The sequence below is a fragment of the Coturnix japonica genome, chromosome 3, assembly GCF_054131305.1.
Source record: "Coturnix japonica strain WE chromosome 3, WE-NBRP24, whole genome shotgun sequence".
Taxonomy (NCBI): Eukaryota; Metazoa; Chordata; class Aves; order Galliformes; family Phasianidae; genus Coturnix; species Coturnix japonica.
The window spans coordinates 20,186,374-20,211,147 of record NC_140665.1 but is presented as its reverse complement, the minus strand read 5'-3'; the positions used below and the strand labels follow the sequence as shown (position 1 = coordinate 20,211,147).

Here is a 24,774-nt window from a genome sequence, read left to right as displayed (position 1 = left end):
TTGAAGTAGTTCAAGATTTGTGCTCTAAAGAACAGAGATCAAATCATTGGTCAGCCCTTTAGCTCAATGGGAGTGTTTGAAGCCTCTAATTTAAATTCTTAGGGTCTGTAAGATCCCTTCCAACCCAAACCATTCTATGAGTCTGTGCTAAGAGAAGATCATACAGCCAACTGCTGTGTATACAGCTCCAACAGTATGAACCAAAGTTCTGCAAAAGAACAAATAACAGAACTCTTTATATGCAGGCAGAACTTCAACTCTTAACTTTTAGTAACGTTACAGCTGTGCTATTGATGCTTATGGTGTTGTAATTGGTTTCTGAAAGAAATGCTGCATTAAATAGTGAAGAAAAAGTAAAGCAACTATCCTAAATATGTGAGTTTTAATGTTACCCATGCACTAACAAATACAGTGCATTTAGGTTTACATTATGAATTCACAAAGTAATAAAATAGGTCTTAAAACATCTTATTTCCTAAAACATGATATGAGTTATCAGCTCCTGCCTTTGTTGTCATGAAAACCCTTAGAATCCCTGGGCCAAGGAGATGGCAACAGGTGGCCTGGGCAGATGGTGCTCTGTCCTGGGACATCTCAGCAGTGCAGGTGTCTCCTTCCTTCGAAGGAGAAACATAAAACCTGTCCTGTGTGCTGTAGAGGACTGATGTCCCGAACCAGAAAAACCAAGGACCAGTCAAACTCAACGATCAACGATCTGACGTAGCAACAAGGCACAGTTTCAATCACTGTGGATATTAAGTATCAACTCTCTCAACGACTGAGGAACTTTCAGTTGCTTAAAGTGAATAAATAAATAGATAGGCAAATAAATAAATAAACACTTTCAGCAATTTCAATACCTTTCAGCAGCACAAGTTAAACATCGAGTAAAAGTCACACTTCTGGGCCAGAATAGCACGGACCCTCACAGTTTCGGCGCTTCACGTGAGGCTTTTCCAGATGCCGGTTTTCCCGGCCGGGTTATGAGAAGGACAGTGCCAATTTCCACCTCCTAACCGGACCCTCTAGGGAACCTGCTACTCACTTCCCTCAGACCCCCCGGCAGCACAGATGGGGACGAGCAGCCGCCATCTCGCAGCCGGGGAAGGACGGGGCTGGCAGCGGTACAGGCGGCCCCTTCCCAGCTCCAGGATCCGCGTCCCATCCCACTGGAGTTACCTGTTCTTACGGAAATACTCCTCCCTCAGCCGCGAGAGTCTCTCCTCCAGCCGAACCAGCTCAGCCATGCTCCCCCCGCCTTTCCGACGCCACAGCCTCCATGGCAACGGGGCCGCACCACTCTCCGAACCCGCGGGGGGAAGCGGCGTATCCGACGGCCCTGCCGACGAGGAGCGAAAGGCACGAGGGCAGCGGGAGCACAGCGGGCCGGGAGCCGTGAGGAACTGTAAGGAGGGAGCGAGGTGCAGGAGGGTTCGTGCGGCGGTGCGGACGGAGAGGGGGAGAGGCGAGATGGTGGTCGCGGCCACCTTCCTCCCGGAGTCGCGGCCGCTTCCGGGCTCTCATCATGGGGGACTGAGGAGCAGCGCTGGTAGCTCGTGTCCTCCCCGTTTGGCCCTCGCCGCCACCCCCGGCCCCCGTGGCGGCTCCCCTCGGCTCAGTCTTTGCGAAGCGGCGCCAGCCTCCCTGGGGAGCGGCCGGGGCAGGCGCCGGGTTCATGTTCCGGGTCGCCGAACCCAACCCGACCCGAGCTCCGGCAGCGAGGAAGAGCTGGTGAGGCCGGGCGGCGGGGCCGCCGCTTGGGTGGGAGGGGAAGCGCCGAGGGAACGTCGTCACAGTACCGGGTATGGGGTTCAGTGCTGGGAGTGATGTGCCTCGGGCTCGGCCTTTGCCCAGGCTCTGCAGGATTTTGTTTTTCACCGAGGCACATCTGCCTTGTTCGCCTCACCCCTTGGTGTAGGCTGAGAAGATATCCAGTGAGGTGAGATTGCTGCTCTGGGCCCGTGTTGATTCGAATCGAGAATCAACAAGTGTGGCTTTGGCCAATGGCCGACAGAAGCGTAGTAGGTTAAGCTCAATGTGGTTCATGTGTTGGTTGTTTCCAGATGCTGGGGCAGCACGTGGCAATGAAAGGTTTTAAAGGTGGTGACAGGTGTGGAGCACAGATCTTTTGGGGAGCAGCTGAGGGAACTGGAGAAGAGGAGGCTCAGGGAGACCTTACCACCCTCTACAACTGCCTAAAAGGACATTGTGGCAAGGGGGGGGTCAGCCTATTCTGCTGGGTAGCAGTTACAGGACAAGAAGGGATGCCCTCGAGTTGCGCCAGGGGAGGTTCAGGTTGAATATTAGGAAGTATTTGTTCCCAAAAAGGAGTGATAAAGCACTGGCCCAGGCTGCCTAGGAAGGCAATGGAGTTACCGCCCCTGGGGTTCTCAAGAAACATGTGGATTCTTCGGATCTTTATGAGCACAGTGATTCCAAAGGTTTTATTACATCACTAGTAGGACTATGGACAATGGTAACTCAGTAGCAGAAGATGGAAGTGAGTGTTGTTTACAAGCAGTGGAGATCAAAAGGCTGTTTGTGGGGAGCCCTGATGAATGAGAGGCATCCCAGCTTTGGAAACCAGGTTTCATTTCCTTCACAACCAGCTGGCATTAATCTCCTGCACAGTATTTTTATTTCTTGTATATTTCACAGGGAACTTAATGCTTGATTTCATTTTCACAAATGGAAGTGGAGACATGTGAGATGAGTTGGTTTTGTTATTTGGTTTCTTGGTTTTGTTTATTTTTCTTTAATGTTGACAATGATTTCAGGCCTGGCTTGAAGCTTCACTGCTCTTTCTAGAGGCAGTTTCTGTATAGAAACATCTGCATGTAGAGTTCCCAGATTTTTCAACAGATTTGCTCTTATCGTTGTCTTTGTTTCTTATGTAGGCATGGGGAAGAAGAGGAGGATGGATTTAGTATTTAAATTACTCCTCCACTTCGTTTGACAGCATCACTTTTTTCCCTGGCTTTTTTCATGGCTTCTCATTACTTTATATGAGAGAAGGCTTTCAAACTAGGATTGTATTAGCCTAGATAGCACATAGGTCTAGAAAACATGATTAGTAACATTAGCATACGTATTTGCCTATTCTAACTTTGGTTGATGTAGTTCATAACGCTTCAGAGAATGAGGCGTGTTTTTTTGGCAGAACTATACTTACTTTATTAGTAATAATAACATTATTACTAATGCTGCATGTAGAAGAAGCATGGCTTAAGACCATCCTAACTTGTATCTTTACTGTGAGAAAGTTTTCATTATATAGTTAATTTGTCATTTGTCTTTAAGTTTTATTATTTTCTGCCCATGTAAAGTAATTTAATTCCTGAGGCTTTAAAATGGAAGTTCAGCAAAGCAGGCTATGTGATTTTGACATATACTCCTGTAAGTGTCCTGGGACAGTGATGATTTTGCTTGTCCAAATACACTGCCCAGAGATATTCAGTACCGAGAGAGATATTGACATCTTGTAATTTATAGGACTGTTAGTTTAGTAGTTCTGAAGGGAGATCCATTAAAAATTCTAAAGGTCCCACAGAGTTGCACTTTTCTTATCCTTGTTCTGTCATTTAAAAGAAGCCTTTTTGAAATGCAGCGAAGTATTTTTCAATGCGTAATACTTAATGTAGAAAATAAAGAACTTGGTCATAATAAAAATGTTAAGGCACTAAAAAAGTTCAGTTTCTGAACTGCTGTAGAGTAGAATTGTTCACTTTGGTGTATGAACTTTGAAAGCAACGGTTTTTCATTTTCTTCCTATGAGTACCTATGACAACTCAGGAATAGTTTGCAATTTGGATACTTACTGGGCACTCTGATTCTTAGAGTGATGACTTTGATTGTACAGCAAATTATCACCATTTGACAGTTCATGTGATTCTCCACCTTGACAATTAATTAATGAAGTCAAACATCTGAAAAGGGCAAGTACATCAGTAAATGGGAGTAATAGTATTGCAAGAATTGCTACCTCTAATGATAAATTGCCCCAAACCTCATTTCTCGCTGACCAATTCATTTGTGTTGGACCGTTATTAAATGTCAGCATCTTTCTGACTGTATACTGTTGCACAGCACTGAATACTTCTTCACTGTTAAATATGAGTGGAGAGTGTTGTTTAAAAGGTTTGACAGTATTTGTTGTTTCTCCTTCTTAGGTAAATAGCAATTGTAGGAAAGCCAGAGGAACTAGTTACAGGTTTGTTTGGCTTTAATTTTTAGGGGGACCAGCAGCGTGATCAGCTGATGAAATTCCATCATTCCTCATATGCTTTCTCTTGTATAGGTCAAATGTAGTAGTATTCCTAAACCACGTCTAAAGTGTTTTCTCAGATGCAGAGTTGGGTCTGAGAACTGACTTTAATGTATAACTTGGGGAATAAACTGTTGTTTGTACAGATAATCATCTAGAAGCTATGTATTTGATATCAAAGCTAGTTCATTGAAAATTCCAGCAAGTGTAGTAAGTGTACATCTATAATTGTAGAACTATGACTTAAGTAAAATTTCCTTTTTTTGAGGCTCTTCTGCACTTCTGGTTGTTCACGAAACGGATTTATATATATATTCACACGTCTTCCTACAAAAGAGAGTTTTCCTACCTTAAAGATGAACTATAGCCTAAGATTTGGGGCTTAGTCTTCACAGGAAGCACCGGGCCAGATTCATAGAAGTGGAGGAGATTCTCTGTTGCTTGACTGCTATCTGCTATGACCGTGATGGTTATTGGTACAGGAGTGGAATGCATTGGGGTCATTGTGTAACTTCTGCAAACCTGTTAGAGAAAACCTAAAGGTGTAGCTAGATGCAGATCAGAATTGGATTCTCTGGGTCCTCCTGTTGAGGATGGCTACTTGATGACTGGTGAGTTTAAATAATGGAGGCCCAACTTCTGTTTCTTCTATATAAAATAAATGTGTATACCATAATATATAACAACAACAAAAAAAAAGTCAGTCTTTTCCTTGCCTACTATAGTATCTTATCAGCTGTTTAGTAATTTGTACTTATGCTGCTCTGACATGATTTCTACTTCATGCTTATCCCTAGAACAGAGAAAGTTCATTGGAATCAGTAAATTCTCTTGGCAGGGCAGTAAGATTTTTCATCTGCTGCATCCTCCCGAGTGCTTACATCTGTTCAGTCAAAATTTCAGCTTTGTGCAGCATTGATGTGGTCTTAAAACTGTTGTTTTGAGAAAATAAACTCTGAGATGGAAAAAAACTGTAATGCCTGTTTGCAGGTTACGGTGCAGTGTGAGTACAGTTGTGTTACAAGACATCAAGGAATCCATATGAGACAAGATTATGTAAGTCTGGTTTTATAATCCTAGTGTGCAAGGGAACACTTGATTTTCCTGTGCGTTTAACTTGTAATCAAGGTTGATTGCAAAGGCAGCGAAAATAATGGATCTGAGGAAACTGCTTTTCTTTGGATTTGTTATCAGTGGTTCCTTTTCAGAACTGATGAGGCAGACATGGCATAACTTCTGCTGCATGGAACACTTCGTCTATTTAACAGAAAAATCTATAGAACTAGAAAGTAAATGTAAATACAGCTGTCAGTAGAAGATATTACTTCTTCTTAAGAGTCTTGCAACTGTATTAGCTCTTTTGTCAGTGTGTTAAATGTTTGTTATATGTTTCATGAGCAGTCAGAGCTCTGCATTATGTGTTTTAGGTGGGAAGTGAACAGAAAGTATGATAGTTGATTTGCATTGCAAAAACAAGTGCCTAAGTAGTAGTACTAATAGGAATTGGTACTACTATTTAGTACTTAATGGAATTGCTAGTACTACTTCCCATTAGTGGTTTCTATACTGAATATTAATGGTGTAGGTGAACTGTGTGAACTGTGTTTTGGGGTAGGTAAAAGCAGTTACCTTGTTCTCTGCAACCTACTCTGGTAAGGATAGAGAAGAAATGGGTCAGATTTGAGTGACCTACAAGAAAATTGCTTCAGATAATTGTAAAAATCAGCGTAGGCAAGTTATATTTCCTTACAGTAGAATCTTCTCCTAGTGAGGACATTAGTGTTTATTGCTGGCTATGGGCTGTTGCTGTAAAAACATTTTTATAGCCTGCTGTGAGTCATGCTAAACTACAGCTCAACTTAATATTTTATCTATCAAAGTGTGTTGTTCTGTGTTCCTTATTGCCGTCTTTGAAATTTCTTGTCTTAGAGAATACAGTTCAGACTCACAGGTAATGTCTTTAATACTTTTTTTTGTCTGACTCTCATTATCACAGTTGTTTCTCTACCTATTTCAAACACAAATATTTTTGTTACAGTGATGATTAAAGTGTACTATGTGGGGTTGGAATGCAGCCTTGACAGCTGGTTGTGATCAATGCAGAAAGCTGCAAAACTGGGTTTGTCTGATAAATAGTACAGTGGTAGCCATATGCTCTTTAATTTTAGAACAATTGAACAAAAATCTGTTCCCATCTGATACCAGAGAGATCATAGCAAGAGAAAGGGGAGCTCCAATAAAATTAGAGAGATTCCTTTTTTTCTTCAGAAATAAAGTCTTGATGTTAGCCATCCTCACATTGAAAGTACAGTGAGGTTAAAATGCTGAAGTACAATGTGTTGGGGTAAAATCTACTACAAAAGAAACCTATCCCATGCAGTAAGAGAAACTTCAGGAACCAAAGGCAAGAATTAGTTTTAAATCATTGTAATGCTGTATGCCTAGAAGTATAAATAAGCACCTAGAATTCTAGATTAATTGACTTTCGCTTCTCTCCTTGAGTTTTCAGGTAATAACTGCTTCGTTTGAAAGACTTTTCCAGCTATGTTGTTTCTCTGGCTTTTGAGAGTGCTTTTCTATGCATATGGATATTTTAATTCTTGGGAACCAAATGGATTAAGGAGGGTTGTAGAGAGTTTGATTCTTAGGAACACCGGGATTAAAAGCAGTTGTAGCAATCTTTCAAAGCTTTTTCATTTCTTACAGGATAATGCAAAGATTCTCTTGCGCTAAGAGACAAAGAAAATGTTAAGTGAGAGAAATGGGACTAGAGATTATAGCAGGTTAGAAAAAGATACAAAGAATAAATGCAATTGACAGAGTAGTTTTGGGAACTCAAAATGGTCTTATGTTTTTAGCACTGCTCTTGGTAAGGTTGCTGTTGAAATTCTAAGTACATCTGTGTAAAAGGAAAATGTATCGTTTCCTTAGGTAAGAGTTTTCATGACCAACTTGGACTTGTTCTTAAGTGTTCTCATCTGACCCTCTGTTAATATTTAACATTTGTGTGTTTCTGTGATCCTGACTATTCAGTGATTACTGTCTTAGCATCTTTAACATTGGAGTTTGTGGTGAATGAGGGAACTTATGTGCTATGCATACAGTATTTCTCAATATCTACAACTCTGTTGATGTGAATAGATAATTAGTTATTAATTCTGTCGTTAAGTTGTATTACAAAACAAAGAATTTTAATCTTGATTTTAAACATCCTGTGTAAAACATATAGACAGTCCTTCTATTAATCAATTGACATAGTGGTGTGAAGGGCATGAATTTTCTTGGCTATATGTCAACAAAAATGATCTTCCTGTACTTTGATGTGAAAATCTGTTCCTTGTGTTTACAGAGAAGGGTCGCTGCCATCAGAGAAGGATTAGAGTTCAGCAACCAATTGTTTTCTTTTTGTAGTTGTGTTCATGTAAAGCATGGCTGAAGTTACCAAAGCCTGCTGAGTTAGGCATGCTAAGAGCTGGAGAAGCTTGAGGAGGGAGCAGTTTAAAAGGCTAAGTCAGTAATCAGTCATTGTGATCAGGGATTCTTTTTCTTACACAAGTGTGTGACTCTAATGATGCTAGTGCCTAGACATGGTGGGAAACTTTGCATTTAATACTCTGGAATTACTTTTAGCATGGTATTCTCCCTACTTAATATCATTCCACTGAATCATTTGGAAAGATGGAATTAGACACTATTTAAAAAGAAAAAAAAAAAAAAAATATATATATATATATATACATATATATATATCAAAGAATAACTGTCTTAATTTTGGCATCTAGTTACTGTCAAGACATAATTAACCTTAAAATATTTTATCACAGTGACAACTCTTAAACAGAACTCACTAATATACTATCAAGGAAGAATATTATGTATTCGGTTTCCCATTCGTAACATTAAAAGATGCTCCCAGCCTGAGCTTAGAGTAAAAGTTCTTACTGTGGTGGTGCCATCACCAAGTGTAATCCTTGAAAGTAATGAAAATATGGTGAGGTTAAAAAAAAAAAAGCAGATAGAAAGAAAAATGTTGCTCTCGCCTCCAGAGGAGAAAATTGGGAAGGTAACTCAAAAGGAGAGTATACTGATAAGTATACTGCAAGTTCTGTAGGACTGACTGGGAAGGATTTGGATCTCAGCAGAAATACAGTAGCATTTGTAGAGTAGAGAATAAGAGTACATTGCATAAAGTGACTTAAACGATCTTATGTAAAACTGTTAATAGTTTTTTTAGATTAATTTGCTGTTTGTTTTTCTCTTGGAAATTATAGGCATTTCAGTAGGACTATGGAGGAGCTGGTTCACGATCTAGTCTCAGCACTGGAAGAAAGTTCGGAGCAAGCCAGAGGAGGTTTTGCTGATACTGGAGATCATTCTCGAAGTGTCTCTTGTCTTCTGAAGCGGCAGGCAAGAAAAAGGAGGGGACGAAAAAGGCGTTCATTTACCACCCATCATCCCTGGGAGACTGGTCACTGTTTAAGTGAAGGTTCTGATTCCAGTTTGGAAGAATCAAGCAAAGACTACAGGGAGAATCATACTAACAAGAAAGACCACAGTGACTCTGATGACCAGTTGTTGATTGCTAAACGCAGGCCTTCCTCAAACTTAAATAACATTAGAGGCAAAAGACCTCTATGGCACGAACCAGATTTGGCTGTGGACAATTTAGGAAACAGAACTTTGCGCAGGAGAAGAAAGGTGAAACGAATGGCAATAGATCTGCCATCAGAAGTTTCTAATGCACTGACAATAACTCAACAGCAGGATAATAGAGATCAAGAAATGGACAATGACAATAAATCATACCAACATCAGGAGTTTTCTAAGAGCAAAGTGAAAAAGAGGAAAGTAGCTGCAGTTCGACATGGACCAGAAATCTTGGATGAAGGAGTAGTAATAGAAAATGAAGAAATGAGCCAAGCAAATAAGGACAAAATGGAGTATGAAGAGCAAAAGGGCTCGGATGAGAACATGAGCGACAGGTTATTTTTCTTTCTCTTTACAGAAACTTTAGATAATATTTGTTTGCCTGTGTTTCTATTACTAGTATTGGAAATATCTGTGCTTTTTTTTCTTTCATTTCAGAGTCAGATTGCTTGTACAAATGGCATCTGTGTAACAAGTAACTTTTAGGGTTGCTTGATGGTTTTTGTGGTTTTTTTTCTTGGGTTTTTTTTTTTTTTTTTGACATAAGTTTGCAGTTTTTTAATATAGACTGAGCTGAATTGATCAGGTAAATGGAATCCAGCATAAAATAGTCAGGTAGCAGAGGTAGTAATAATAGTAATAGTACATCGTAATTGTTTCAAGGTTAAGAATGATAGAATATAGAAATGATTAATCCTCTTTGTTGTCTTTTTTTTTTTTTTTTTTTTTTTTTTCTGAGTATTTCAACTGGAAACAGTTCTCGGACAATCTCACAGGCAAAAATTACGATGTTCATAATTTCTAGACACTGATGCTTTGGTTATTATCTCTTAATCAGAAAGGCTGTTAATATTTAGGTTTATCTTTTAGACAGTATGTTTTTCTTTGTCATGGGCTTAAAAAGTCTGCAGGTTGTTAAGGATATACATCATTTATGAAATGCATAAACCAATTTACAGTTCAGAAACACCTGAGCTTGCCATTAGAGAAATGGGGGAATGATGACCCTTTGGCAGTACACCTCATCCATCCATTTCAGACAGCAGGCATACTACAATGGTAATTGTTTTGAAAGTACTATTTTGACAACACAGTAAGGTGTTAGTCATTTTTCCACCATACACAGGGGACTTTACCTGCAGGGCCTGGTAAGCCTGATTATGTTTATCCCGTGTGTCTGGTTCTCAATGCAGAACTGTCAACAAGAAAGACTCCTATTAGAACACGTAACTTTGATCAGTTGCTTGACAGAACTACTGTCCCTGTTTGGTTGTGTTTTTGTTGTTAGATTTATTTTTTTTCCCTAGGCATTTTATCTACAAGCTGTTGAACAGACAGATTGGTTACAGTAATAATAGCAGTGCTGATAAGTGACTGACTAACTCCAATTATTGTCTGAAAAGTTATTTGAGTTGTTTAATTACATGCTGGCATTGTCTCTCACCAGCAGATCATAAGCAGTTGAAAAAGTAGTGTGAATCTTGACTTCTAAAGTCTTCCTTAAGTCTCAGTTACTAGAACAGAAGCAGTACTACTTGGCAGCCAGTTTAGCTTCAGACATCTCACTTCACATTGAAGTCAGAGGTATGTCTCATCAGGGAGCCTTTAGAACACTTCCCTCTTTGATACAGGGAATTGGCTTCCCTCAGGATCAGTACCTAAAGACAGATGATTAGAAATCTTCCCAGGAGCTCGGAACTGTTGCATGTTTCATCCTCTGTGCATGCAACACATTTTTCAAAGTTTGTTTTTAAAATATTTTCCCAATGTTGATTCCTACGTTTTGTTTTTTTTTCTTCTTTGAAGTTCAGGGCTCAGTTTTCTGGCTCTCAATGCCAGTATCTAGACGATATGATAATGGCAGGATTAATTAGTAACCACAAGGCAAGGGGACAGTTTGCTAGTAATGATGACTTAAGTAGATTATTGCCTTTTCTTTTGTTTCCACAAATGTTTGGATAAAGCTTTGAAAGCTTTTTCAGTATCAGAGGTGTTCCTGCAGAGTTTTTGCTTGCTGTTTTTTATTGCTGAAGGGAATCTGACTTAGTTCATTGACTGCCATGTTGCAATTTTCTCAGGTGGAGTTCCTGCCTAATCCTAACTGTGGCTTGAGAATAATGAACACTGGTTGTTGTGGGATATGTCGGCTTTGTATTGTTTGTAATTTAATGGGTTTTTTTTGTTCATTTTAATTTATTTTTTAACAAGGGGAAAAAAGTCTGTTTGAATGCTCCACATTGTTATGTTGTTGTAAACTGGCTAGTCCTTCAGTAAAAATAATCGCACAATTAAAAAGTCATATTTAAACAAACAAACAAGAAAAGACAACCAAAAAACTCTGTTCCCAAAATATGGAATAATAGGAAAATTCGGTGGGGTAAAATGAAAGAAATATTAAGGCTGAAAGCATTCCTGACCTTTCATTTTAAGAATGATAAGTGAACAGAAAGCATCCATATAAAGGAGGTACTTTTTCTTTAGATATGGTGTAAAATTGCATACAGCTAAATGTAAGGCTAGTAAAGTTATTTGTGTTGCAATTAATTTGCTGATGATTGTTAGAGAAAAGTTACTACTATTCACAGCATCAAAAGGCTTATGTCTTGGTCTCCTTCAAGAAAGATAGTTACAATATCAACACTTGTAATATGTCACCTTTCTTCTGCTTAAAACAGCTGTACAAATCAAGTGCGTGAGTCTCTGTTTTGTTTATATTATGTAAAACATGAGTATAAGTTTTGCTTGTTTTGTAAGAATATATGTAAGCAGAACATGCAGCAATGATTAAGGAAACTTCCATCTTCAAATTTATGTACATGATAACAAAACAAGAAACTCCACGCTGCTTATTGGTTCCTGATACCATATTGTTTCACGTGTTGGAATGTTTTTTTGGTAAGCAGAGAAATGTAAAAAGAACTTGTGGTTTGTTACATGCGTGGCTTGTGTGTAATGTTGAGAGTAACTGTAGTATTTGCAGCTTTAATTTGAATGTATTGCAAGTTGATTATTATTTTTTCCCCCTCAAATTGCTTAATGTTCCACTGTAAGTAGAACATGATTAACTTTTGGTGAGATTACTTCCTGCTCTGTTCAATGGAAAGTAATAAGTGATTTACAAAAATTCCTTGTAGGTGAAACTTGCCAAATTGCGAGTTGTATTATTAAAAGAAGAGAATATTTTAAGTGTTTAGAGATGCATGGAGTGATTTCTTTGCAATATGCGTACAGTAAAGAGAGAAGTACATTGATGAATCTGTTGTTTTTCTCGAGAGAAATTACATGCACATTGTATACAGGCATTCTGATTTTAATGTTCTAACAGAAACTGTGGAGGAGTGATCTGTACCTTCTTTGCTTTTGTTTGTGGGTTGTTTTTTTTTTTCTTGGTATTGTGTTCATTGTGTTGGCGGTGTTACAACCATTGACCATACTTTGTCAAGATAGCGTTTATTTTTATATACTTTGCTACTAGTGCTGTCAATTTTTTTTTTCTCAGTGAGACAATAATATATTGTGAATCCTTAAGCAATGAATTTTTCAGATTATTTGCCAGTGATATTTAGAAAGATAATTTGTATTTTTTCAGATTCCGATACTTCACATGCTGAAGGAAAGCATAGATTGATTTTGATGGAAATTTTTCCTATTTTATTGAGCAGTGGTGTTCCAGAATCAAGCTGAATTGCATAGCATAAGAAAGGAGCAGTGAGCATTTGATGGAAGCACATATTAAAATGCATCAATTGTGTCAGCACCTCGTAGCAGTCACATCTGGCCTACTGTCAGGGTACCATTAGATTCCTGTGGTTTTATGTTCCAAAAATAATATTCTGTAGTTAATGGAACTAGGATATTTGCAGTTTGATTAAAAAATAATAATAATGCGATCCTACTTTCTTTCTGATCTTTGGTGTGCTTAAGTTCCATCTGAGCACAGCCTTCTCTCCTTAACATTTTACGACTGAAAGATCAATTATTCTTTTGATCTCTTTCTTTCTTTCTCTTATTACAGTGAATCCAGCAGTCTGAGCAGCAGTGATGCTGGTTTGTTTACCAATGATGAGGGAAGACAAGGTATTGAAACTATCTTTTCTTTTACCCCTCAAACAACCTCAATTGAAATTCCATTAAGTGTTACAAGTTATTTCATGAGTTAATTACTGTTTGAATTGCTGTTACTATTTTAATGAGCTGAAATAGAGCTTTCTTTCAGAGGTTTGGAAGTGTTATGAGAGGACGTCCAAACCCATGACTTAATTTATAAAAAATACATCTTTTAGATATTTTAAATTTATAAAAAGATTTTAAAGATATTCTAATTATCTAAGCTACTTTTTAATGCTTTGAGCACTCCACTTTTCTGACAAGACCGTGCGATCATAATATTGCCTTTCAGACTATTTTTGATGTGACTTTTTTCTTTTATTCCCCAAGTTGATGTATTTGTTTTTTTCTAGAGATGACATTTACTGAACAGCCACTCAATTTTATCAGTCTGACTGACAACAGATGTACCCTGTTTTAAGCCTCTCTTCTCAGAAAAACTTGAATTTAAATTAAAAATGCAGTAAAGATTCAAAATTTCCTTTATTATACGTGATCTTATCACATTTTTATATGTTATAATTACTTAGGGTAATGTTCCAATATTCTGTTTTTTTTTCAAGCACAGTTTTCACTGAGCTGTTTGAAGTGCAACTCATTTAACCCGCACAATGCTAGCATATTTGCCAAACTCACAGTGTAGGAACCTGCAATTTTTGATAATGTAAAAAGATAAAGCAAAAACAGTCCCTCAAGTAATTAAGACTTGCTATGTTGTTGATTCTAAGTTGATGGTGTTGGAAACTACTAGGTCTGCTCCTGAAGTAATGCGTATTTTTTACGTTGGCCCACAGTGTCAGAGGTGGATGTTGGTGGCATGGCGGTAGTACTTGAACCTTCCCACTGATATCCATTACATGTCGTTGTCATGAGACAGATGGCAGCAGAGGGGCAATCTGACAGTATGGTATCTGATGTGGAAGTGCAAATGAAGCAAAGAGGTGGAATTGAATTCTTCCAAGCAGAAAATATTGCATCCATTGACATTCAGCAATACTTGTTGAAAGTTTATGGAGACCAAACAGTGAATGCGAGCACAGGGAGGCAGTGGGTGTTGCATCTGAGCAGTGGTGACAGCAAAATGAAGTATAAGCTGTGTTCTAGATGGCCATGCAGATTTTTACAAGCATTCAGGCTCTTGGTGGTGACTATGTTGAAGAATGGTGTTTTGTAGCTCCCATTCTAAGTATCTCATTTTTCCTGCATTAACATGGAGCTTTTCTGAGTAAGTTCGGTTGTCTTTGAAAGTTTAGGTCGACCTTTTAAATTTTTAAAAATACAAAAATCAAAATGAGATACCTACAAAAGATTTACATTTTTATCCCCAGATAAATTTCCTTTTTGACTTGCAGTTTTTAAAAACATTTGTTCTCTACTTTTGCATGTACGATGACTTAACACATTTCACTGCTACACATTTTTGAAGGGCCATTCTGATGTGTTAGTGTCAATATTGTGTTGTACAACACAATAGGCCTCACTAGTAGGACCACCTGCAGTTCTAAGGCACTTTACAACTTAAGCTTCCGGCACTATATTAACAAAGCTGTAACATTTAAATAATGTTATTCATGATTGTACTTTTTGGAGAAACGGGGGGGCAAGGGATGGAGGAATGTCAAATAGCAATTTCTTAAAATAAATGTTTGCTCTCCAACATCTATTAGTGCACTTTGGGAAAATAAAAATTTGACTTAAGGCCTCTTAGATCATGATAGGTAGCACTGAAAATGTCTTTAAGATTGCAGAAAACTGGAAGCACAGTTACATTGTTAGTCTTAAGTAGCTGAAATTGAAGATGGTCAGGGAATGAAGTTCTGCTGTGACTAAACTTTTAAATCTAGCTGTATTGTTATTTTGTGATTAAACATATATTAATTAAAATGCCCTCTTAAATATTCCAGTACTCATTTTGTGTATCTTTTTTGTTTTCTCTACTGATAAGTTAATTTGAGTCTTACGTAGCATCTCTGCTAGTTGCAGTTGTCAATGTTGCTTTCTGATAATACAAGAAATAGTAAGTGTAATAGTAAGCATAGGTGCAAAAACTTTCAACTTTTGTGGCTAGTTTTAGTTTTTGTAGGTGCGGAAGAAACATGAAGCTGATATATGTGAACAAAATAATTGAAATACTCCCTATTGTCTGTGGATCACAGCTGTAGAAGTCAAAGCAGACGTCACGTGGTGTTACTGGAAAATATCAGAGAGGAGGAACTGAAGTGCCTTGAAATTTCAGAATTAATTTGACATTCTTGTTATGATTGAACATAAATTGCTTCAAGGTAATCTATGAAGCAATGGTTCTGGTCAAAAGCAAGTGTGTTTTATTTTAAATAGGTGGAGAGTGTGGGGGCTCAGATCTGTTTCTGGAGATCTAGAGGTATTTTTAACTTTACCGTGTCTTGAAAGAATGTGATGTTTTAACGTAGTCTTGAGTTAAATAGAGATGGTGTTCAGCAGCCCTAAGAGGAAAAGAAGTGTTGTCCATCATTTGAAATATTTTGAAGGCAAAAATTCTGCTTTGAATTTGAGAACTGCCAATTCAGTAAGACAAAGTCAAAGTGCTGTGTTGCTCAGCTCTTGAACTAGGAGGCCTTCGTGTTATATTCTCTGTACATGCATGGTCTGAAATAGATTGAACAGACTGGATCTTCCCTGAGCTCTTTTGAAAAGGGTGATCTCTTAGGGTGAAGCAGCAGGTAAGCAAAATGTCTGAGAGTGCTCTCACCTAGATAAGAATAGCAGTAATAGGCTTATGCCCATCTCAAAGTGATAATCCAATCGAAAATAGTCAAGAGATTCAGAGTTGTTTTTCAGCTTGCATGTGCACTTTATGCAGGAATACCTGAATTCTTTCATCATGTCAGAAAAACCTACAAGGTTCAGCTCCAAAATCTTATATTGTATCTTTGTCAAGGAGTAACTGGCCAGTAAAGGAGGTGTTAGAAAATAAAAGCCCAGTTGTGAAGACTATGTCAAAATTCTTTCTTAATTTCGTTGATGAAAGGAAACTACTTTGAGTTACTTGTATTATTTTCTTTAATCAGGGTAACTGGAGCTCACATCTTATGACAGAATATTCAAAGGTTATTTGCACAAAGATTTGGAAGATCTAAACAACGGAGTCCAAACTTAGATTATTGGAATTAACTTTTTTCAGCCCACCAACCTATCACCACTGTCTGTGTTCAGTACACTTAGGCATTCTCCAAAGTAATTATACCTGACCAAAGTGAAACAAGAATGGAATTAATGGTGAATGCCTTCATGAATAGTAATAGCTATAAATGAGAATCACAGAATCCTTAGAGTTGGAAGGGACCTCTGAAAGCCATCTAGTCCAACTCCCCTACAATGAACAGGGACACCTAGATAAGGTTGCCCAGGGCCTTATCCAGCCTCACCTTGGAAATCTCCAGGGATGTGGCATCAACCACATCACTGGGCACTCTGTTCCAGTGTCTCACTGCTCTCACAGTAGAAGTTTTTTCCTTATATCTGACTTAAATCTACCCCCTTTGAACTTGAAGTCATTTCCCCTTGTTCTATCACCACATACTCTGCTAAAGTCTGTCCTCTTCTTCCCTGAGCTCCCCTTTAAGTAAATGAAAGTCTGCTCTCAGGTCACCTCATAGCTTTCTCTTCTTGAGGCTGAAGAGCTCCAGCTCTCAGCCTGTCCTAGTGGGAAAGGTGTTAAATTCCATGGATCATTTTTGTGGCCCTTCTCTGGATGTGCTCCAGCAGGTCTATGCCTCTCCTGCACTGAGGACTCCACACCTGGATGCAGTACTCCACGTGAGTCCTCACTAGTGCAGAGCATAAGGGGAAGATGATCTCATTGACCTTCTGGCCACACTTCTTTTGATGCAGCCCAGGGTACAGTTGACTTTTTGGGCTGTGAAGGCACATTGCTGCCTCATGTCCAGCTTTCCATTCATCAGAACCCCCAGGTCCTTTTTGGCAGCGCTGCACTCAGTTCTTTCATCCTCTTGTTTATATTGGTAATAGGGGTTGCCTTGCCCAAGGTGCAAGATCTTGCATTTGGATTTGTTCACCTGGGCCCACTGCTTAAGCCTGTCTAGGTCCCTCTGGATGGCATCCTGTTGCTCTGGTGTGTCGACTGCACCCCACAGCTTAGTGTCATCCAATAGATCCTCTGAATAAGCTGAATTCTGCTTGAAAAGTCTTCAAACATTACTATGCAACAAATTCCAATTTGGAGAAAGTGTGTTGAATTTTATTTTTTCCCGGACTTAGATTTTCATTATTTGTGTTTTTCCATTGTGTGAAGGAGTAGTAATGTCATTTCACACTAATGCATTTTGTTCTTAAATTGGTGTTTTAAGTCTTGCCTTTATGTCTTGAGTCTTGCCTAATAAAAATAAGTAAATACTTTGAGGAAGAGTTAAAATATATAGCACACCCTTCAAAAATCTAACTTTTGGATATATGGCAAGTTTTCTTGCTTGTCTTTGAAGATATTTTCTAGTATTCTGTCACCTATGTAGTTTGTTTATAAGATGTTTTAAAAACAAACAGCAATTTATTTTAATTGCTGGTATTTTTATGAGGCACATGTCAGATCAGATTTTCAGTCATCTCGCTTTTGCCGTTGACTCCATGTATTTAAATACTACATCTGTAAATGTTAGTAAAATGACCAGCTTTGTAGAATAATGTAGTGTAATTCTCAATCACATGGTACTGTCAGTTTTCATTTAAAATCAACTTTTTCAAAACTTATTTCTAAATGAACTTAATCAGATTAACTTCATTTAGTCACATCTGTTCATGATTGTTTTCCCCTCTTACTAGCCATACAAATCATGAAATTAAGCTAATTATATACCATTATCATCTGCAAAGAACTAGTTTCACAGTTTTATACCTTTTAATTCCCTGCAGGAGATTAAAGCTTGTTTTTTGTTAATATGTAAAGTGCAGCAACTTAAATGGATTTCCCTGCAGTTATTGCCAAAGGATTAACTAGTTTATTATTGTTTTTCACTATTGTAAATTGGTTTTAAAACATTACGTTTTATGTGCTTTCATTGATGGCAACAGTTGTCATGCTATTGAGAAACGTTTTCCAAATAGAACTGCTATACACAAGTAATTGTTGTACAACTATAAAGCAAAAGAAAGAATTGTCCTGTCAGAGTTTATGGATGGTAACATCTGACTTTTATCTTCTCTGCTCCTCCCTGATTTCTGGGGGGTTTGGGTGTATGTCCCTACACAGGTGATGATGAGCAGAGTGACTGGTTTCATGAAAATGAATCTGGTGGAGCATGTGGAATTACAGGAGTCATTCCTTGGTGGGATCAAGAAGACTCTACAGAACTGGAGAGAGAATTGCCTGACCCAGTCTTTGAAAGTATCTTAACTGGTACCTTCCCCCTCATGTCCCATTCAGGGAGGAGAGGTAAGTGACAATCATATGCAAACTGTAGAATCACTTGGGTACAGTAGAAAGATGTCTATAGATTAAAGTATGTTCAGTATTGAGAACATTTTGGAGATGCCAGTTTGTTTTTTTGAATTATGTCACTTTTGAGATCTCAGTAGACAGAAATAATCAGAAAGCTGTCAATGATTAGAGAAGTCAACGTAAAACTTAGCTCATTTTTCATAGCCTTTTTGTTGTTGTCTCTTGGTTTTTTTTTGCATTGAGAATTAGTAAGTATTGGTTAAAGTGAATCTTTCTATGGAGTTCTTTGACCATTTGCTTTGCTTTATGGTCAGGCTTCATTGTTTGTAAAGAAGAATTGAGTGCTCATTTAGAGCAAGGATTGAGATCGTTACTAACAGTATTATCTAATTTTTACTTTAAAATATTTTAAATAACTGTGGATCCATTGTGTCTAATGGTAAGGTTGTTCCAGCACTTCATTACCTTTACATATAGATCCACTCTCTTTCAGGACTGAAATTATCAGACCTCACCTTGCTGCAACAATTCTATCTTACCTCTTTTCACATCCAAATCTAGATCTTCTATGTGAATGGTGGTCAAATTACCTTCAAAATACTTCACTACCCACTGAAGACACTGAATTCTTATGAGGTTTATTTTTCTGATACTTGCAATTTTTTCAGTGGTCTTCTCCTCTGCACGTTCACAGGATTTAATGCTTTCTAGTAGTAATGATGTAATCGATGCAAAATTGGCTCCCTGTAGTTTGATATGTTCTGCTTATTTAGCCAGTTGGGCATAAAACTAGGATGGGATCTACAGAAACGTTTTCATTGCAGCTTAGACTTTCTTAACCACTTCCCCTTCTGTGTTGTCTTTTTTTTTCCTATCAATACTCTGGCTATACTAAGATATTTTTGTTTAACTAGAGGTAAATTAATAGGTTATTATATAAAGGTAAATATGTTTCCCTGTACGTTATAGGAAATATTCTTAAATGAATCTCTACTTTTTATTTGAAGGTTTCCAGAGCAGGTTTAGTCATCTTCATGGAATGCCAGCAAGAAACACAAAAAAGGCTTCAGGAAACCAAAATGCACTGGTAAGTCCTTTAATTGATACTAACATTTCTACCAGCCATTCTTATTGCCTTTTTGTTTGTAAGTGCATACTCCTCTCATTCTTGTTTCCTAATGTTGCAAACAGGCAATGGAAAGGTAAGACTTCAGTGTCACTGCTGTTTCTGTGCTTTAGAGTTTCTCTACTATGGTTTTATTTTAATAGAATATATCAGGGTGCTAAAATAGCAGAAGCAGTCCAAGATTGTCCCTCAGTGCATGTTTTACACTTTGTATAGAAAAGGTCTTTTTGTTGTCTTAAAATTAACAAAATTTATGAAAATGTTTCTTTCATCTTAAAAAGAAAATCAAACCCAATTCATTTCAAGTTTATCCAAGACTGGAGGTGTTCTAGGATGGGTAGGTTGCTGTAGCAGAAATGTTAAGCCACAGCTTGGAGGGAAGGCAGGGCCACCCTAGGGGAGTTCAGTGGTGTGCAATACCCCTGAGTGGGTATTCATTTAAATGTTGGCAGTAGAAGTAAGTGGATCTTGCTGGAGATCCTTGTGTACCTGAGACTTTCTGAAGGTGAGCAGATTATTTCCTGGCTGTTGCATTTGAGCAAATCCTCACTTGCTGATGCCTAGGACTTCACTGTCATTGCTGCGCTTCCCATTCCCATTGCATTACAGTGTTACAATACTAAATTTTGTTGTTTTTCTTTCCAAAATATGTGTTGAAATTTTGTTCATGTTCTGTTTAATTGTCGAAGGGGAAAGAGTATAAGCAACAAAAATTAAAGCAAATTAGTGACACACCTCTCATAGACATCAGGTGTTTTTTGGGCTGAGACAGTTCTAAAGCTATGACTACAAATAGGATTCGTTTGTTCTGGTTTTTGTGGGTTTTTTTTGGTGTGTGCATGTGTCTCTAGCTCTAGGAGTAATACTTATAAATAGGGGAAAAAATCTTGCTGTCTTTGCTTTTATGTACAATATATGTATTTTAAAGTATATTTATTGTAGTGCAGTCTACTCCTTCTTTATCAGGAAAGTGCTTGGAAGACAAGGAGAGATGTGAAACACTATCATGTTGGGATGTGCTTATTATTCACTGGTAAATTATGCAGCATTGACTTTCTTAGTTATTTGAGAGCAGTAAATGTTTTCAAATTTTAATTTACCTCAACAAAATAAGGTAGTTCTGTGAAATGTAAGTTCTGTTGCATATGCAGAGAATAAGTAGGAACTGTTAGAAATGTAAGTTGTTTTTAAAAGAGAAGGTTTTTATAGCCATTGAAATCTCTATCCAATAATTGCTATTTGAAGCAGAATAAGATGCCTTAAAACCTTGGCCTGTGATCTCTGCTGGTGGTGGTCATGAATTAGATGAATGTAATCTAGTTCTTGGTTTCATATCTACCTATTTTTATTTTTGGTTCAGTGCTTGCTTGAGCATATCTAGGATTTGTAGCCCATTTTCTAGGCTTATTGCAATTTCACTCTGGTATTTTATAGGAGCTATTATAACTGATAGGTTAGCTTCATGCTATTGATGATACATGGCCTAACTACCCTAAAAACTGCCTTTTCCTCTAAATTGTAAAAAGGTGATTAAGTTTCAATTGATGAAGATATACTGTGTATGTATATATATGATAAAAGTCCCTAATGTTTATTTTCTTGTATGCTTTCTAGGTTATCCTTGGGAGCCCATTTTGTCATATCTCATATATAAAGATAGTATCATAGTCTCCTTTATAACAAATATGAAAGCTGATCTACTAAAGACTGATAATTCAGTTTCAGTTATTAAATATGTCATTTACATACTGTTGTGAAACAAGTTTGACATATGAACGTACCTTTTAAACCACTGTGTTTAGACAGGAGAGCATATATAGAATGGATGTGCAGTTGCCTCTTCAGATGCAGAGTTTTCTGACCTTCCTAGCAACTATTTATGTGGGCACATGTGCTGCATCTGTCTTTGCAAAGAGCTCATGTACTTCCTTTTAGGCAGTGATTGCTTCTTATAGAAAATCTTTTTTAGATACTTCAATGACAAAAAGTAATTTAATACCTGTGACATGTGATAAAACAGAACAAGAAGTAATTACTGCTATTAGATGGCAACAGTGAAGACAACCAGGAATGCTTTTAGAAAGATTAATATCCTGAGGAAAGAACAGTACATACTCAACTCATTGAACAGAGTTGTGATGTGACTTAGTTCTTTCATCTTTTTTTTAACAGTGAGGAATCTGATGTCTCTATCGCTGCTTTTACGCAGACTTTAAGGGAGACACAAAAAGAAAGTATATATATTCAGTCTAAAGATATTGTCTGTATCTGTGGAATGTGAACACAGAGTTAATGGTTTGTAAGACGGCATGTGTTTAATTTTTAACTTTTTTTTGGTCATGATTTAGTTCAAGGTACGTGCATGTAGCCTTGAAAAGATTACTTGTTTTGAGAATGAAAAATACAGAGGTAAAATAATACCTTGATAAGTCATTACGCTCTAGGAAAGAGTTTGAATGCTCAACTGTTTGAATGCTATAAGAGAAAAGTTAGGCTAAATATATGATTATTTGCTGTATCCCAACGAGGCTGCCAACTTTCAATTTGAAAGTAAGTAAAAATTCGCACCATGATTTCTAGAGGCAGTGGGAACAGAGAGCCAAGAGAAATTACCTCTTTGCAGACCAGTTAGTGATCTTTAGTGTGAAGTATCTACATCTGATAGTCGGAATCTGTCCAGATGTTCTTTCTACATTTTATTCGTTGACTATTTGTTTAAGCAAACTCGTGAGACTTTCTATCATCGGTTTCTTGCCTTGGAATCAAAACACTTTTTTAATAATTGTGCAGAACTGCACAAGTATGAGAGAAGTAAAACAAAAACAACTGTGAACATGATAAATACCATGGATGTCTCTACCTAATCTAATGTGCAGGTTGAATGAGCTGCCATAGAGCAGGTAGGAAAAAACATGATCACAGAAATTTTAAATATAAATATATATATATATATATGCATTGCAAATATTTATATCCCTTGGATTGTTCATTCTACTTACTGAAGAAAGGTACAGTTCTTAATGGAATCCCTAAATTAAATAATTTATCAGGCATATATTTTGACATGCAATTATAATGCTGGGATTTCATGTTGCTGTTGTTTTGCATTATGGCAGCCTCATCTTTAACAGAACTTTCTTTGGAAGGCAAGAGGGAAAATGTGACTAGTGTAGTGCACTATGCTTTTGATTCTGCCTATGTCATATATTTCTTTTAGCATTTTTGTAGTTCTGGTCTGAAATGTGGTTTTTACAGTTGGAAAGATTAGTACAGTGAAAAAGATAATACAAGAGTGAAATGGCAAAAGGGACAAACAGGAAAAGAATGCTCACCTGTCTCCAAAGATCTGGGCACATAGGGAAAAATTCCACAAGGGAGGGATCTCCAACCAGAGATTTAGTTTAGTTGCTGTCCCTTTGCTTAGGGCACAGTAGCCATGTTGTTTGGTTGTTTGTTTTTTTGAGATTATTTCTAAGTGAATCAAGAGAGACTTGTAAACCATTTCAACTGATCACTTGATCCATTTCAGTGTAAATGAAAAGCAGTTCTGATAACTGCTGAAAATATGTTCCTATCAGTCCCTTGCATTTTCATTTAGCAAATTCCAACTTCAAGTTACTTCCTATTCTCTGTATAAACTGCAGTCCCCAATTTGACAGATGCTTTTAGAACCTGTGTACATAAGTATGAAAATAACTTCTGTATTTTGTTCAGCTTAGCAGTCCTGCAGATAATAGTTTTCTTTCCTCACCTTTAAAACTGTCCTCAGTTCTTAGAACCAAAAATTGTCTATTTATTTCATATTTACTGCCAGCTGATGAGCGAACTGTTGGAACTGTCTTGTTTTAAATGTATATTTTTAAACACACCTAAAACTCACTTTAATGAATGTTAGGCAAAATCTGTGCAATTTTCCTTTCTCCTTTGATGCATTCCTGTTGCATTGTGGAGTTCTAAAAGATTTAGTAGGCAAAGACATTAAAAAGAAAAAAGTAGATATAGTGGATTTACAGTAATTTTGGTGTTGTTTTATTTTTAATCTGTCTAAAATGGGATACAACTGGAGAAGGGAAATGTTGTTTTTTTTTCTTTTCTTGTTCCATACCCTTAGTTTTTTACTGCATGCATGCAGTGATTGAGATTTTGTTATCGAATTTCAGTCTTCTTTATAAGTCTGGGATCTAATCGCTGATGTAATGGCAAACTAAGACAATTTACAGTCCCTAAATAAGAGTGTTTCCTGTTGAAAGTTACCATAAGGCAGCTTTACTGTGCATTGAAATGTAGCATGTAAGCAAAAGATTAAAAAAAAGACTGTAGAAAAGCTAAACTTTCTGAAAAGCTGGTATTTCAGTATTAAGTTGGTCATAAATATTTTAAAGCTTCTTGCTGTCTCTTGCTCAGAAGAACCGTATGCCTATCTGCATTTTGCCAGATTGTCAAAAAAGCATGTAATAGACAAAGCATGTATAATACTTAAAAATCGTGTAGGTTTCATTAGAGCTTTCTTTGCACAAAACTGATGTCTTTATTAATTCCCTTATATCAGTGACGTATATGCATATTTTCTTAAAGCTTTAATGTGATTTTTCTTGTAGGAAGACAAATTCAACTTCATTTGCATAGTGCTTTACTGAATCTTGTATTAAATATTACTAGAATGTGGAAAATGTTCTAAAAATATTTGGAGGTTGATGGATTAGTACTCTTCAAAGGGAAACAAAACACTAAATATTTCTAATCCTGCATTATTTACCGCATGGGTGGTTAAATGCTACTTTAAGCCCCATAAAATTAAAAGGGAGAAATCTGCCAACTGTAGCAGGAATTGGATTTAGGAAGAGTGGTACAGAGCCAAAATATTGCTACAGAATTAGATGTCAAAAATCTTCTTTAATAGTAGATATATAGTTCACAGTGCCTGGTTATGATTAATACATTTAATCTAAATCACTGAAAGTTGCTCTCTCCTTTTCCATAAAATACAATAGGACACAAATCAGTTTTACTGTAGGTGGATAACAATTGGAAAATAATGCATCTTCCCGCCCAATAAATTGTCAGTTATACCTTTTAACTAAAATCGATTCATCTTTCCAAAATTTATTACAATTTCTAATAATAAATCTTTTCGAATGTTTATTCATTTGCTTTTTGATACATTTGTGCCACTTTTGCTATGGTCTAATGTTTTTTCTT

At 37.2% G+C, this 24,774-nt stretch overlaps 2 protein-coding genes across 7 annotated transcripts in view; one reads left to right on the top strand and one right to left on the bottom strand.

Moving 5' to 3' along the window:
- The window catches only part of SPATA17 (spermatogenesis associated 17), an 81,401-nt gene extending 80,145 nt beyond the window's left edge, over window positions 1–1,256 (bottom strand). For both annotated transcript variants that reach the window (XM_015857265.3, XM_085542948.1), the window contains exon 1: window positions 1,180–1,256. In XM_015857265.3, the coding sequence (XP_015712751.2) occupies window positions 1,180–1,247 (68 nt within the window). In that variant the 5' untranslated portion in view covers window positions 1,248–1,256. The remainder of the gene's footprint in view (window positions 1–1,179) is intronic.
- A 186-nt stretch (window positions 1,257–1,442) lies between these two features.
- Window positions 1,443–24,774, top strand: part of GPATCH2 (G-patch domain containing 2) — a 96,436-nt gene continuing 73,104 nt past the window's right edge. Inside the window, exons 1-5 of one of the 5 annotated variants that reach the window (XM_015857254.3) lie at window positions 1,443–1,802; window positions 8,536–9,246; window positions 12,927–12,988; window positions 18,261–18,443; window positions 19,457–19,536. In XM_015857254.3, the coding sequence (XP_015712740.2) occupies window positions 1,471–1,802; window positions 8,536–9,246; window positions 12,927–12,988; window positions 18,261–18,443; window positions 19,457–19,536 (1,368 nt within the window). In that variant the 5' untranslated portion in view covers window positions 1,443–1,470. The other 4 variants (XM_015857257.2, XM_015857256.3, XM_015857259.3 and 1 more) reach the window with 4 other exon arrangements.